At 40.7% G+C, this 14,342-nt stretch overlaps 1 protein-coding gene across 1 annotated transcript in view; it reads left to right on the forward strand.

The window, feature by feature from the left end:
* Nucleotides 1-14,342, forward strand: part of TRPC5 (transient receptor potential cation channel subfamily C member 5) — a 104,983-nt gene that overhangs the window by 43,201 nt on the left and 47,440 nt on the right. Inside the window, exon 3 of the mRNA XM_052813894.1 lies at nt 4,936-5,457. Coding sequence (XP_052669854.1) covers nt 4,936-5,457 — 522 coding nt within the window. The remainder of the gene's footprint in view (nt 1-4,935; nt 5,458-14,342) is intronic.

A 14,342-nucleotide genomic window follows, 5' to 3' on the forward strand; every position in this document is an offset into this window, starting at 1 on the left:
GTTTATGGGTTTCGGCAAGGAGCAGGATTCAATTGGTCGTGCCAGTTACAATATGTATTTTTTTCAAGACCCTTTTGCTGGTAACATGGCTGATCTGCAGTCTAGCAACACTGACTCTGTCTCTCATGCTCTATTTATAGAGCTGCAGCTAGAAGTACCACAGAACTGCGATTCTGAACAAAATCACAGTCACTGCTAAAGCTCCTTCTGACCACTGAGTCTCACACTAAATTGATGTAGTACAAAATCTTCTTTTTGGAATGACAGAAATCAGCTGTGCCTGTTACTAGACTTGTGGATGGCATATGCACTTCCCCCATAGGGCTGCATGCAGAAAAACAAACTAGAAATAGGAAATCCTTGCTCAATAAGTTACCCAAGCTTCCATGTCCATAAGTGTTACATTTGAAGTTTTCCAGTGATGTTGCATGAGTTTGTTTGTTTAGTAAAATGTTGTTTTGGCAATTAGAACATCTTTTATAACATATAGTTGTATCAAAAAGTTATGCAAGCTGAAAATAATGCAGATTAATATATTTACAGTTTATCATGGTTATGCTTACAATTTATTACACTGGTCCAGGTGAGGTGCTAGTTTATGGAATGGAGATCGCTTCAAAATGGGGCAATTCCACCTGTAACAGGTAAAAGTATTACTAGTTATTTTCAAGCAAAAATGGCAGCATTCTCAATGCCAGACAGGATGCATATTTAGACTGCCTCTGACCCAAGAAGCTTACAATTAGAGATTAACAAAACTAAGAAAGTAAAGGATTTCGTGGTTAGGCTTTGCTTTACTTTCTAGGTATTCTCTTTTCAGTGCAGGTCTGAAGCACTAAAGGGTTATCTGTGGAGACTGTAGCTGTGAGCACCAGTAAAGGTGAACACTGAGGAGAGACCTGAACATGAAGGGAGACTAATGTCTGATAGGGTTACCACACCATAATCATGAGGACTGTCAATAAAGGGGGGGCAGAAAAGCATAAGACTCAGAGATAGAAACAGAAAACCACCCCCAAATAGTCGTTAGACAGAGCCAGACTACTTCCTTGGAGTTCAAGATTTTGCACTTGACTGGCAAGTTCCCTTTGCTGCAGAACATCTTTTTTTCACCTAGTTGTCCTTTTTTATATGCATAGATAGATGACAAATGCTGTAGAAACACTACAGCTTGCTTTGAAATCTTCCAGTGTTTAAACCTGGATATTAGCTTCTATGGTCCACAAAAGGCAAAAGATGGATTCATATTAGTCTTTTAGTTTGGTTGAGGAGCATGCTTTTGAGCTGTATCTCCTTAATCTCCCCATTTACTGCGCTTTGGTTTATTCACATTGCTGAGTAGTCTCAGAGCACTTGAGCTGGATTGCTTTTACACAATACTAAACCAGAGGACGTGCTTCAGAGGCACTCAGATACCAGACTAGATTAAGTCCAAAGTAAAACTCCTAAAAGACCTACAACAAGGCTATCAGGTCTTCAGTGCCAGGGGGTTTTGTTGCTCTATAGTTCTGCTCCTCTTACACTGTACTAGTTACTAACATAGGCAGAGATTCCTGGTCTTCCTATCTGGAGTTTCTTTCTAGCAGTGCACTATTTACTGGAAAACTTGTTTTTCTGTTCAGAGGAGAGCTTAGCTATACTGAACAGTGCTTTTATGTGAGCTAATCCTCCCCTTTTCTTCTCCTCTAATGAATTAAGCTTGTTTCTTCCCCCCGCCCCTTTTTTAAATAAAGATTTTTCACTCACTGCAGTATCTTTCAGAGAAGAGGCAGTACAGTGGTAAGCAGCCTACCTACCTTTATGAGGTAGTGCTCCATTTTTGGGGTGAGGGCTTGTGATACGAGCCAGAATAAGGGATGAGAGATCACTTGATGGATACCCCAGATTTGATCCCAAACCTTGGGACAGCTTTTATGAGGATTAAGTCTAGGAAAATGGTAACAAGCATTCAGTCACTTGTTAATTGTAGCATTAATTTCTTAAGTGAACATTACCAAGATGAAATACAGACAAGGCACATGCTCCTATGCAAGTAGTGACAATAAGGTTTTGAAGGACTCAGCCTAACAGCTTGTGTCAGGTGATGAGGTTAATGGAAAAGAATTTGTTATTCAGGTCACTTAATGAAAATAACCTTGGAAGAGCTTAGCAGAGCCCTTGGGGTAGAATAATTCATTCCTCTTCTGCTTCCATCACTGTGAGTTAACCCAAGACATAGAAGAAGCTGATCTAAACATGAACTCAACCTGTCAGAATAGAGCAGGAGGAACATCAACAATTACAATGCATTGTTGTAATCTCTGCTGCCCCTCCAGTGATAATATGTAGAGTACAGCCTTCAGAGCAAAGGCTTGCTTTGCATAGCCCCATCTTTAAAACAAGACAGTTTAAGATGCAGGTTGTCAAAACACTGTGCAAGACGACAACAAAAATATTCACCACAAGATATATAATTCTTAGCCAATGCATGGTCTTTGGATCAGCCAGGCATAGACAAGAGAGAGGCCACAGCAGCCATCATTCACACTATTCCTGTTCTGTGTTTTGTTGGTTTGTTTTGCTGCTCAGCTATAATCAGAAATAAGCTTCAGCGCCTGTGATTTGAGGCCTTACACTGATCTGCTCCCAGACCCCAGGGAGCCTCTCTGTCTCTGCACCACCATTTCGCTTCTTATCCCTTAATTAAAAGTGCTGCACACTGCCTAGGAAAACATGCCTTCCACACATCAGCTGCCTGAGTCCTAACGAAATAGTGCTCCATTTTTGGGGTGAGGGCTTGTGATACAAGCCAGAATAAGGGATGAGAGATCACTTGATGGACACCCCCGATTTGATCCCAAACCTTAGGACAACCATTTTGATAGCCCTAGGTCCAGATTTAGAAAACCTCAGGAGTAGACAGGAGCAGACAAGATTAGCGCTATCCCTACCTGTAACATTACTACCTTGTCTTGTCTGCAAGTGCCCGTTTTGTATTCTGAGCAACATGAATACCTCATCTGTGTAAAGCTGAAAATCGTTTTCACAACCCTGGATACAATAACTTCCATACAGGAAAACAAGATTAAACTTGACAGTAATAGGAGTGATAGAGAGGGAAAGCGTTCTTCCTTTGAGGCAGAGGCTGTGAATACAGCAGCCAGTGACTGACTGAAAAAGGAGGAGAAGAAAGATAAATGCAATTATTCAAGCATCAGGGATTTTTAAAAAATGCTTCTAAGAGAGAGAAAAAAGAAAAACCCACACCTTTGTCTTGACATTTAACAAACTACCTAAATGAGCTAAGTAAAGGAAAAGAAAGTCAAAGACCTTAGAAAGAGAGCTGCTTTCAGCTGTTTGTTACCAGATATCTTAAAATACATTTATCCAACCTTGCTAAGAGACACCAAACCCTGCACAGCCCACAGCAAATCCTCACTACCATTCTCTCTCCTTTCCCATGAGCCATATTTATAGGCTCCCTCCTGGCTGCCTCTATAGGGACCAGCCTTGTTAGCAAGGCCTCTTTACACCTGGGTGTCTGTAGGCTGCCAGAGATTTAACTCCTCATGTGCCGCATCCAGGGTAGCAGACTTGTATTATACCCGAAAATACCTATAGCCACCCAGTGAGCCCTGCTCCAGTAAATGACCCTGCATCTCAGTGTGATGCTGACCTTTGGGAGAGTGTTGTGTATTATGAACAGGCTCTGTCCTGCTGTCGCAGCTGGGTTGTGTAGAGGTTTATCAATCAACTGCAGCCCAGGAGTCTTTAGTGCTAGAGGCACTTAACTCGCAGGGAACTCAGACTCATGGTTAGAGGTTCACTGTCTCATAACCAGTCTTAGGTATATCCTACAGAAGGATTTCTAACCAGTTACTTCATGCTACTTTATCGCTGCTTTACTTTTGGATTTTTACATACTGAGTAATACTTCCTGTCATTAGGACTCTTTGACAATAGTTTCTCTGAAACGCCTTTGACATTTGCAAGGGGAAACAGGCCTACTGTTCACCAAAGCCAGCAATCACCCCTTGAGCAGCAGGATGCCAACTGCCAGGGCAAGAGTGGTGGGCACGCGAAGTACAGTATGCTTGAGTAATGATTAACACACAACAAAGAGAGCTGCCTGTGCTGCAAATGGAAACATACTGCGTGCTTGGGATGTAAGAGCATTTTGGTCTAATTTTGCACTCTGTGTATAGTAATAAGACACAACAGGGTGTGCATTAAGCTCATCTTTTGAGAAGTGCAACAGTAGCTGAATAATGCACACCCTGGAGTGTCTTATTTGTAGTGGACTATGGCTCATTAATTCTACATTTAAATTTTTTCAAACCTATTATAAAAAAAAAAATCTATTCTGAGGGCAGTTATGTAATGTATCCTTCCACTGAAAAGTATTTTCAAATAAAAACAGTAGGGAAAAGGTGAGGAAGAGCTTTGCTCAGCTGCAGACCAGTGTTTGGTTTGGTTTTCGTATGGCCTACTACGAGCAGGTTCTTGGCCTGCTAATGCAAATGATGATAGTTATGGAAATCTATTCAGTGTTCACTCTTTTGAAGACTTTCCTTTCTTTTTGTGTAATTACGTGGGCCTTTTGTCTTCCTTTTTTCCTACAGAAGTCCACCGTTTGGTATATGAACCAATACCCATTTCAGAACAGGTTCACATATAAAGCATTCAGATGGGGATGTGACTGACTTTTATACCAGACTGAGCGCTGAATGAATGGTCACAGGTTCCTGCTCAGGAGGCAGACAGGCATGGTTTGAGGGAAGATGGTTTTGCCAGAATAGCAGTGTGTGTGCGTGCATGAATACAATAGGATTTAAAGAACAGAGGGTGTTATAGAAACTCTGTTTTGTTATGACATCACTTCAAAAGTATGAAGGAGGGACATCTGATTTCTGCTGTTCTGCATGAAATATGACTATGGTTTGTCCCTTTATATAGGTTCCAACCTTGATGATGGACACCCAGTTTTCAGAATTCACTCCAGATATCACCCCAATAATGCTGGCGGCTCACACCAACAACTATGAAATCATCAAACTGCTTGTCCAAAGACGGGTAACAATTCCACGCCCACACCAGATCAGATGCAACTGTGTGGAATGTGTCTCCAGTTCGGAGGTGGACAGCCTAAGGCATTCCAGGTCAAGGCTGAACATCTACAAAGCCTTAGCCAGCCCTTCGTTGATTGCCTTATCAAGTGAGGACCCCATCTTGACGGCCTTCCGACTGGGCTGGGAGCTGAAGGAGCTCAGCAAAGTGGAAAATGAGTTCAAGGCTGAATATGAAGAGCTTTCACAGCAGTGCAAGCGTTTTGCTAAGGACCTTTTGGATCAAGCACGGAGTTCCCGAGAATTGGAGATCATTCTCAATCACAGAGATGATCAAAGTGAGGAGCTGGATCCCCAAAAATGTCATGATTTGGCAAAGCTAAAGGTAGCAATAAAGTATCACCAGAAAGAGGTAAGAGTCATCCAAATGCAAACGTGTGTGAAGGCTTCATGTATTGGGTAAAATGATTCATTTCTCTAGTCTCCATGGGTTTGTTCCGCATTGCTAACTGAGAGCCAGCAGGGGTGAGTTTGGATTGAGTGGAGAACCACGTGCAAATGAGTTACTCACAAACCGGGAGGTTCAGTGCGCCTTGGTGACAGCGTGAATCTGATGTCAGTTGAGGGCAACAGGACTGGGACTTGCTGCAGTGGGTTATGGCTTCTATGGCACTGACACTTTCTGTTTCAAAGATACTTCAATCCCATTTCATTCTAACCCATCCCCCTGCAAAGAGCAGCCTTCAGAGATTTCCAGGTTTGTTAGCTCTGAGAGCTTTTCCCAGTAGCTGCTTTTATACAGGAACCAAAAGCTAGAAGGGGTTGCCTGGCTCATGAAAGTCTTGACTGCAGGAAATAATATAATGCAGAATTCGCTTCCTCCAGCCACCAAACACTTCCTAGCACCCATTCAACACTAACTCATAAGGGCCAGAGAAACGACAGCAGCAAAAGAGAGCTCGACAACACTCTCACTGTCCCAGGTCTGCATACTGCCAGCAATTTTGTTAGGTGAAAATGCTCATGAGGTGCTAGGAAGTGGATCATGTCATGCAAATACTTCTTCACACCTGAGACACCTCAGGTTGATTCTTGCTCCTTGATTCGTCTGTGTTTTAGGAACTGAGAAGCAATTCCCAGAAATTCAAACTCCTGCCCATAGTACCAGAAAGGAAAGACATACATCAGCTAAAGGGCACAGAGCCTTTCAGAAGCCCTGCAAATCCGGAGATTTATAAGTTGATTCAATAAAGGCCATGAACCTATGGAGAATGCTGACAACAGTTTCATTAGTTGGCTCTGGATCTTCTTTCTCTTTCCAAACCTGGACAGAATTTAGTAGATGATATATTACTGTTGGCCAGTAATGTTCCAGGTTATCCGAAGGAGGAATTTAGCTTGCTTGGTTAAGGAACTGAATTGCAGTGTCTATCACATTCTTCTGGATAGTCTGGAGAGTGACAGAAGTGGCGGAAAAGCCTGCCACATTACTCTTTTCACTGTCTTCCCCACATTTGACACTTTGTTTTATGCATTGACCCAGATGAGGACAGCCTGATATGATACATTCCACCTCCTGTAATGGCTGCTCATGTCATCCGAGGTACAACAGTCAAGAAGTGAAAGATACAGACCATCCTTTCTTCTCTTTGGTCTGTTACGCCTCCTGAGTACTAGCCCCTTGATGCAACAGGCTGGAGCTGAAGCCTCAAGCTTTCTGGGATCTAGGACATGGTCACTTACTGCTCTTACTGGGCTGCTCCAGGGAAGTGTCAGCAAGGCTCACTGGCTTCATGTCAGGTTGTGTGTTTTACCTGTAGCTGACAGGGTTAGGTAATGCCCTAAGTGCTTTAGGGACACAAACAAGTAGCGAAGAATTGGTCTGGAGAAAGGTAATACAGTGTATCAGGTCAAATGTTCCTTGAATCTAGGAAGGGTGAGAAACTCTACTTCTGGTTTTTTTTACTGGCCTGATAGCCACAGATGCTGCACCCACATACACCCTTCAGCAGCCAGGATACTACTGGCACTGCTGTGTGTAGATCACTGCTGATTTCGACATCTCGTCACAGTTCAGGCTCACTATTGACATCCAAGCATAAATCTGTGGCTACCCTTATCTTGTGTTTGCATTAAGAAACTGCAAGTCTGAAGGAGTTTGGTATATTTGAAATGTAGTGCTGAACAGTCCTGAAGCTCTTTTATTTAAAGTAACAAATTTTTAATCTTTGCTTGCTTGCTTGACAGTTCTTAGCTCTTTTTTTTAGGCATATTTGACTGAATTCCAAGCATATGGACAAATTCCATGTTTTGTGACTTATTCATGACAGTTCCAGCATATAAATGATAGCAAATATGCTCTATGTTGCCAGCTAAGTCAGTGCTGTTTCCAGGTAGAATACTGATGGGCAGGAACAAAATGAATGAGTTTGGGAAACCAGCACTACTGAACCCCCTCATCCTACCCGGTTATTCACAAATACCTGATGCGTCCTGCAGGATGGTGTTTGTATGCAACAAGATATTGCAGTGGTTTTCTTATAATGATAAATTAGTCCAATACAAAACACCAAGCAAGGTACAAATGTCATTGCCAGCTTCTGAAAAAAATGAGTAGGAACATTTGTCAGGGAGACACTGAGAAATGCCTTTTAATCATGATTGAAGAGTATCAGACTGAGAGAATTTTTGTGGGGACAGGAAGGAAAATAGAAACAAGTTTGGTTTCGTGAAAGACAGTTCTGCAGAGAGAAACAGCAGACTTTAAAAAAGTAGATCATCTTGTTCCACTGAAGCTTTTTATGTCTTAATATTAAATGGGATTGGATTGAATGGAGAAGCTTTTTATATCTCAACATTGACAAAGTTACAAGTCAAATCTCTAGTAGCCTAAGACAAAAATCCAAAGTGGACCTTAGTTATTTTCTGGGGCTGTAAATTGTTACCGCCGTTGTTAGTTCTTTGTATTCAGCGTAAAGAATGTGTAATCTCGCATAGATTTTAGACTAATTGCTAGACAAATTTTCTGCAGCTTTTTTCTTTTTGAGTGAAATAAACCTCAAAATTTTCCCCAAAACATGAAATGATTCCATTTCAGCTTATTCGGACAGATACGTTCAACTTTAAGATTCTTTCTAGAGGAGCTGTTAAGAGGGAATTGGTAAAGAGATCGTTGCCTTTGGATGGAGGGGCAGTACTGTGTCTTCTGGGTAGGGAGTAGATCTTAAAGTTACTTTTTCTTGGTACCAGCGTAAGTGATCTGGGAATTCAACAGTACTCTTCACCAGACACATTTTTCAGTGTTCTTGTCTCCAAGGCATTTCAGATGAACCCACTGTGCCTTTTTTTTCCCCCCCATCACACTTCTATACTGAAGAGTAAATGCTGGTTTGTTCCAGGTACAGAAAAGTAACAGCATTCAAATTTCTAGTGCAGGTTGATGATCTTCAACAGTGAACGTACAGGACTGAAAAAAATCCTGATGGGAAAAGCTAGACATCTATGGGCAGTTCTTGCTCCAAACTGGGGCCTTGGAGGAAAGCTTTTTAAAGCTAGTTAGGCTGCTAAATATACAGGTAAGTAGGCAATAAGTTTTTAAACAGAGTATAATCTGGTTAAGTGCCTAAATCCTGTTGGAGATCAGACACTTATCTTGCTGAGGCATTTTGAAATTCTGCTGCTGAATTAGCTGCATCTTTTGGCACCTGGCTGCTGGAGAAAAATCTGATCTTATACGTTGAGTTTCAGCAAACAATTAGCAATCATCAGCCCCGCCACAGACACAATTCTCTGTTCTTTGCACTGAATCCAGTAGACTTATTCATGGTATACACAACTTCATCTTTTGATCTGGCCTGAGTGCCTCAGTCTTCACAGTGAGCAACCTGGACGAGGGCTGGATTAGCGAGGGGAACCACTTCAGTTCAGTCGTACCTCCAGAGGAATACCGCCCTCATCACAAAGGCTCCACCTCAGTCTGTATCCCCAGGTAAATCCCACTGCTAGTGCATTTCTGCCTCATGACATAGATATGGGTTTCATGTTTACAAGGGTAGAAAAATCTCCCATTCTTTTTTTCCAACAAAAAAGCCTGGGAGATACAAGTTTTGATTACTCCCAAACATTACATGTGTTAAGTATTTTATAAACTGACAAATGGGTCGCTCATGAGGAAGACAACCTTTTTCCTTTGGAGGAGGGCCAAAACAATGGGAGAAGAAATTTCTTGCTTTCCATATTTGTTTTTAATAAGACTGTATATCCTGGAAGGTAAATCACTGTTCACACAGAAGGAAAAATTTCAATTATACAGGAAAGATTAAAATATGCCCTAAGGTAGCTTTGTAGTATATTTTATGGTAGTAAATGTTAAAACCATGCTGTGCAATGTTCACAAGCTCCCTCTCCATCTTGTCTTAAGTATAGAATGGTTGTGTCCTCAGTTTCAAATTACAAAAGGGCCCTGATCATTTCTTTAGAAGATAGGAAGGACTTAATAGTTGTGATCACTATTTGCATCACAGTGACAAAATATTAGAAAAAAATGAGGACAGCTCTAGTATACTGTGAAATACAACAAGTTCAGTCCAGCACAGACACATCAGTTTTCTCAGTCCACTTCTGAAAAAAATTATTTTTGCAGGATCACAGCAATTCATGGTCTAAGAGACAAGCAGGCATTTCATAAATGCTCTGTAGTATATGGCATTTGTCTTCATATTATTACTTTTCTCATTTTTTTATTCATGACTAATTTTGGAAGGAGAAAGATGCTGAAGACTTAATACGAAAAGGCACAGCTCAGCTGTTGAGGATCAATCTTCACTATGCTGTTCTGGCACCAAATTAGCTCTGCATTTGTTAATTTGTTTGCATTTCTAAGAAAAGATGGGGAAAAGTCATCTCTTAGGATCTTGCCAGTCACATAAAGCACAGTTGTATCTACAGTGTACCATTGCTGTATTAGAGAATCAGTGCATAGGCAGAATGCAAATATAATTTTTATGTCCTTTAAGGTTTTTTTACATTGCCAAAATAATGTAAAGCAACCATAGTCTAGCAGTGAATCAAGTCTAAAAGGGGAGATTTCTCCTTGTATATAACATTCTGCTAAGCCACAAGAATAGCAAAATACATTCAGCCTTTTTCTGCTCTCCATCACAGGTCATTCACATCTTCAAAATGAAGTGAAACACCACAGTAGTGGGTTTTTAGTGCTTTGCATTTTTCTGGTACTGGTAGTTGCAAATGGCTGTGCAGGTTTAGTTTATATGTCTCTAAGAAAAGCACACAATGCAAGGCACTCAGAAAAAAATTTATTTTACCTATGACTGTATTGCTTAGTGCTTTCACCGAACTAGATCAAAGGAGTGCATTAAATTCGCTCTCAGAAACCTTAACCTTAGCCTCTCTTACTCACTGTACTCAAATCAATGACAGGAAAGGAGAGAAGTAGAATTGTTTGCTTTTCTAATTTAAAAACAGTGCTCTTTGCTGTTTTCTCCTCAGGATGAAGCTTCAAAAGTTCTAGTTCCTTTTTTCCAAGACATTTACATAGACAAGTACCTCCTGAGATACAGTACTGAAGTGTATGAATAATCATTCCTGCCATGCCACGTATTTTTCAGCTGTGTCTTGACTCTTGTCAACTGTGTGGCTGCAGTTAGAAGCACAGCATCATTCTCCAGGGAGTATGCATAAACCTGGCAAATTTCTAAGGGCACTTCAGTTAGTGTATAAAAAGAGCTTTTAAAAATACCAGAGATGCATGAAAAATGAAGTGTGAGGTTTGCAAAAATCAAAGCTCATCTACTGCACCTTGTTTACCTGTTTTGAAAGCCATTCAGGTATCTTGATGGATAGCCACAGATCTTTCTTTGCTTGCAAGGCAGTGCTGAATTATTCTCACATGACTTTGTTTTCTTGCCACACTGCCTGGAGGTATAATGATACAGGGCTGAATACTTGTATTGTGCTCTTTAAAGGCACAATAAAAAGCTAGCTTTTTGGTGAGCCTGCAGAACTCAGAAGATTAATAAACAGGCTTTTACTTTCAGGTTTCTAGAATGAAATCATACCACATCGTGAAAAGATCTTTATTAGGACTAGACGGAGGAAGCAGAGCTGCTCCTTGTGGAAGCTTTTTTCCTTTCTAGTGACCTGGAACATCTGTATCCCTTAGGTATTAGATGGTGAGGAATGGAGTGGTTATGCTAGGTCCAGATCTGTCCTACACCACAAACCTGAATGTAAGTTTAGGGATTTCAAAAGCACTGAATGTCCAACTGTCACCTTTCATTTTCCAACGGCATTCATTCATTCATTCTTGTATGCAGCAAAGTTACCATCTGATGTGTGAACAGTGGCCTATGCTAAATGAAGCTGGTTTTTCTCAAACTCAATCCCAGCAGGCAGATGACCACATTACAAAATCTTCCATGCATGTGGAACTAACAGAGCTGTTATCAGCAGTCTCAGAAGCAGGACTTTGGGGTGGCAGGTGGGGAGACTTATCTGCATTTGCACCCTTAAAACAGTCTTTCCTGCTGATTGCTGGTGGGGCAGCAGGGTGAGTGGTGCATATCTTGGAGCCCCTACTCTATAGGTTTGTACAGTTGCCAGATCGATTTGTTCAGTTTTGGAAATTAGCATGGAAATTTAACCCATACAGCGCATTGTGTTACAAAAATTAGGACAAGTGACATTTAAGTGTAACTTCCCTCCAAACTTGGAAGAAGAAGAAATATTCAGAGAACTGATGGTTCATCAGTTTGACAAAGTGGACTTGAATGTTTATTTGAGGAAACAGTATTATTTGGTATATTATTCACGTAACACCAAAATGTTCTAACTTGATGAAGGTTAGCCACATATTGCAGCTGTCACAGAACAGAACTGCAGAAGACTTTCTGTTGACAGCAAAATCATCTCTGACTAATCTTGCCATGCACAAATTTGAAAAAACAACATAAGACCGGTATGTCAGTCAAGGACAAGGACTCTGCTTGTGTTAGCGTAATGTGTAGAAGGCAGTAAATGCCTGGATCATTCTTTAAGTCATTTTTGGTGCCTCGTGCCTCCAACTTAAATGATCTCTCGGACAAAGACAGGAAATATGTTGAAAGCTAAAGGGATTGGCACTGTTTTAAGAACATTCAAGAATGATTTAGTGAGTTTGTCAGTTCCGTTAACTTCATGTATCCCATCAGTCTTCTTGCCAGCAAGAGCAGAGGCTTGGGAAGCCAAAGTTGAAGTACAGGACGTGATTGATTGGCTTTCTATAGACAACAGAAACTGGAAAGAAGTGATGCCTTGTATGTTGTATAAGCCAAGTGTTGAGTCTTACTGCATCTAGAAGAGTAGAGTGCCTTTCAGAGTCAGCTTTACATCAGTAGTGAAGAGTATATCATGTTATTTCATACTTCATTTTGAGTGATACCCTGAAATAATAAACTCTATGGAAGAAATATTGCTGTGGATTCTCGCTTTTGGATATAGAAGTGGTCGTTGTTACTCACCTGATTTCTGTGAATTTCAGCTTTACTTCTGTAGCTTAGTGAAGAGAGTTATGAAACTCTATACAGAAAAGAACTGAGATTCCACTCCTCTTACACCTCTTAATGTATACATCAGATCCATCATCATCCAGACAAGCCATTTTAGGTGTCTCATGATTGAGAACACAGTTACCTCATAGTTCTTCTCTCCAAGAAAAGTGAGATGGATAGATGGGTTAATCATAACCCCCCCAAACTGAGATCTTTTGCAGAATGGCATTTAAAAGCTGTGACTGCATTTTTGTGTTCTTATTCTTTCTCTACAAACCCCAGCTGGCTGAGTAAACATCCTTCAGCAAAGCATAGGTCCTCCTCACCCTACAACGGTGATATTACTCAGAAGCAGAGGTAGCCTTTAGAGGCTCCCAAGAATGTGAGAAGTGTTTATAGTATGCTGGTCTGATCTTTTCCTGGATATTGGAGTAAATTTACTCATTCAGGAGAAGGTAAGGTAGAAAGAATAAAGAAACCAAAATTAAATAGTTTCAGTGTAGGTATTTCTCAGGTCAGAAAGGAAGCAAATGAAAAATATTTTTAGAACTTTTTATTAACACTAGTAGGGTAAAGTAGATATGCATTTAAAAATACTTGTGAATGACTTTTAAAATTCTCATGTTTGCTTTACTTATCACTTATTTAATGTAAATGTTAGAAATTCACAAGGGAGAATAAACCCAGCCTTTTACTTAAAAGTCAATACCTTCTCCACTTCAGCTAAAGCCTGTGCGAGCTCCCAGTGTTCATTTGCAAGATCTGTAACTCTTGGAAGTGCTGCCTGCAAGAGGGTTTAGGAAACTCTGCAAGATTTGTCTCTAAACAGTTTTTAGCCTGAGTGTTTTTTCAGTGCTTCTGTAGAATGTGTCCGATGTCCCCTGTTCAGCTCTTGAAAACCAGTTAGTGTGTTGTGAATTAACTGACTCTCTCAGGTATATCGCTCATATTCAGCACTTGCTTGTACTACAGCACTCTGCCTTTGGAAACCCAGTCTATACTTACTTAATCTTTGTAACAGAACTGTATCCTGGCATGTTTGCTGAAATACATCCTACAGGAATTTATTTATCAACTGTAGTCTGCTGTCTGCTAAAATAAATGCTGAAAAGTTTTGCTTATGTCTAGACTCTTTGCGCAAGGTCTGAGCCAGAGGAACCGTGTTCTGGTGGGGTGTTTGCTAACAGAGGTTGGCCCCCGGAAGCACTGTTCAGCAGCTTGCCCTTATTCAATGCAGAATTTATGCCTGCACTTAAATCCTGCTGACACAAACCACAAATATAAACCTATAGCTAAACACACATTTAAGCACTCTGAGTAGAGATGGATTTAATTTCAAGCTTAAATACTTTGTTAATTGCTTCTTCCATGGGTAGGTACCCAGGGTTTGCAAGCCTCTACTTTTGTCCTAGAATATGTGGGACCTCTTTTATTTAAACATTTAAGCCAATCCAACATAAATTTGTGAAAACTATGAATTTTGATGGAACTGTAGCAGGCTTTTAGAGGTTATTCAGTCTTTCCTTTTGCCAGCATATACATCACTGGTGAATTTCCAGTTGCTACTGCTTAAGCTGAGTTCATGTCTGCTACCATCAGGAGATGTTATGGACAGGAGACCTTTAGTTATAATTCATGTGTCATCATCACTTATAATATTTTAAGAACAGAGTAGACAAAATTTGGTATAATTTGAGGCCATATGTTCATCTGTGGAGGATCTGGAGTTTGTTTTATTCACCAGCAGGGG

Source organism: Harpia harpyja, chromosome 18 (assembly GCF_026419915.1).
Source record: "Harpia harpyja isolate bHarHar1 chromosome 18, bHarHar1 primary haplotype, whole genome shotgun sequence".
Lineage (NCBI taxonomy): Eukaryota > Metazoa > Chordata > Aves > Accipitriformes > Accipitridae > Harpia > Harpia harpyja.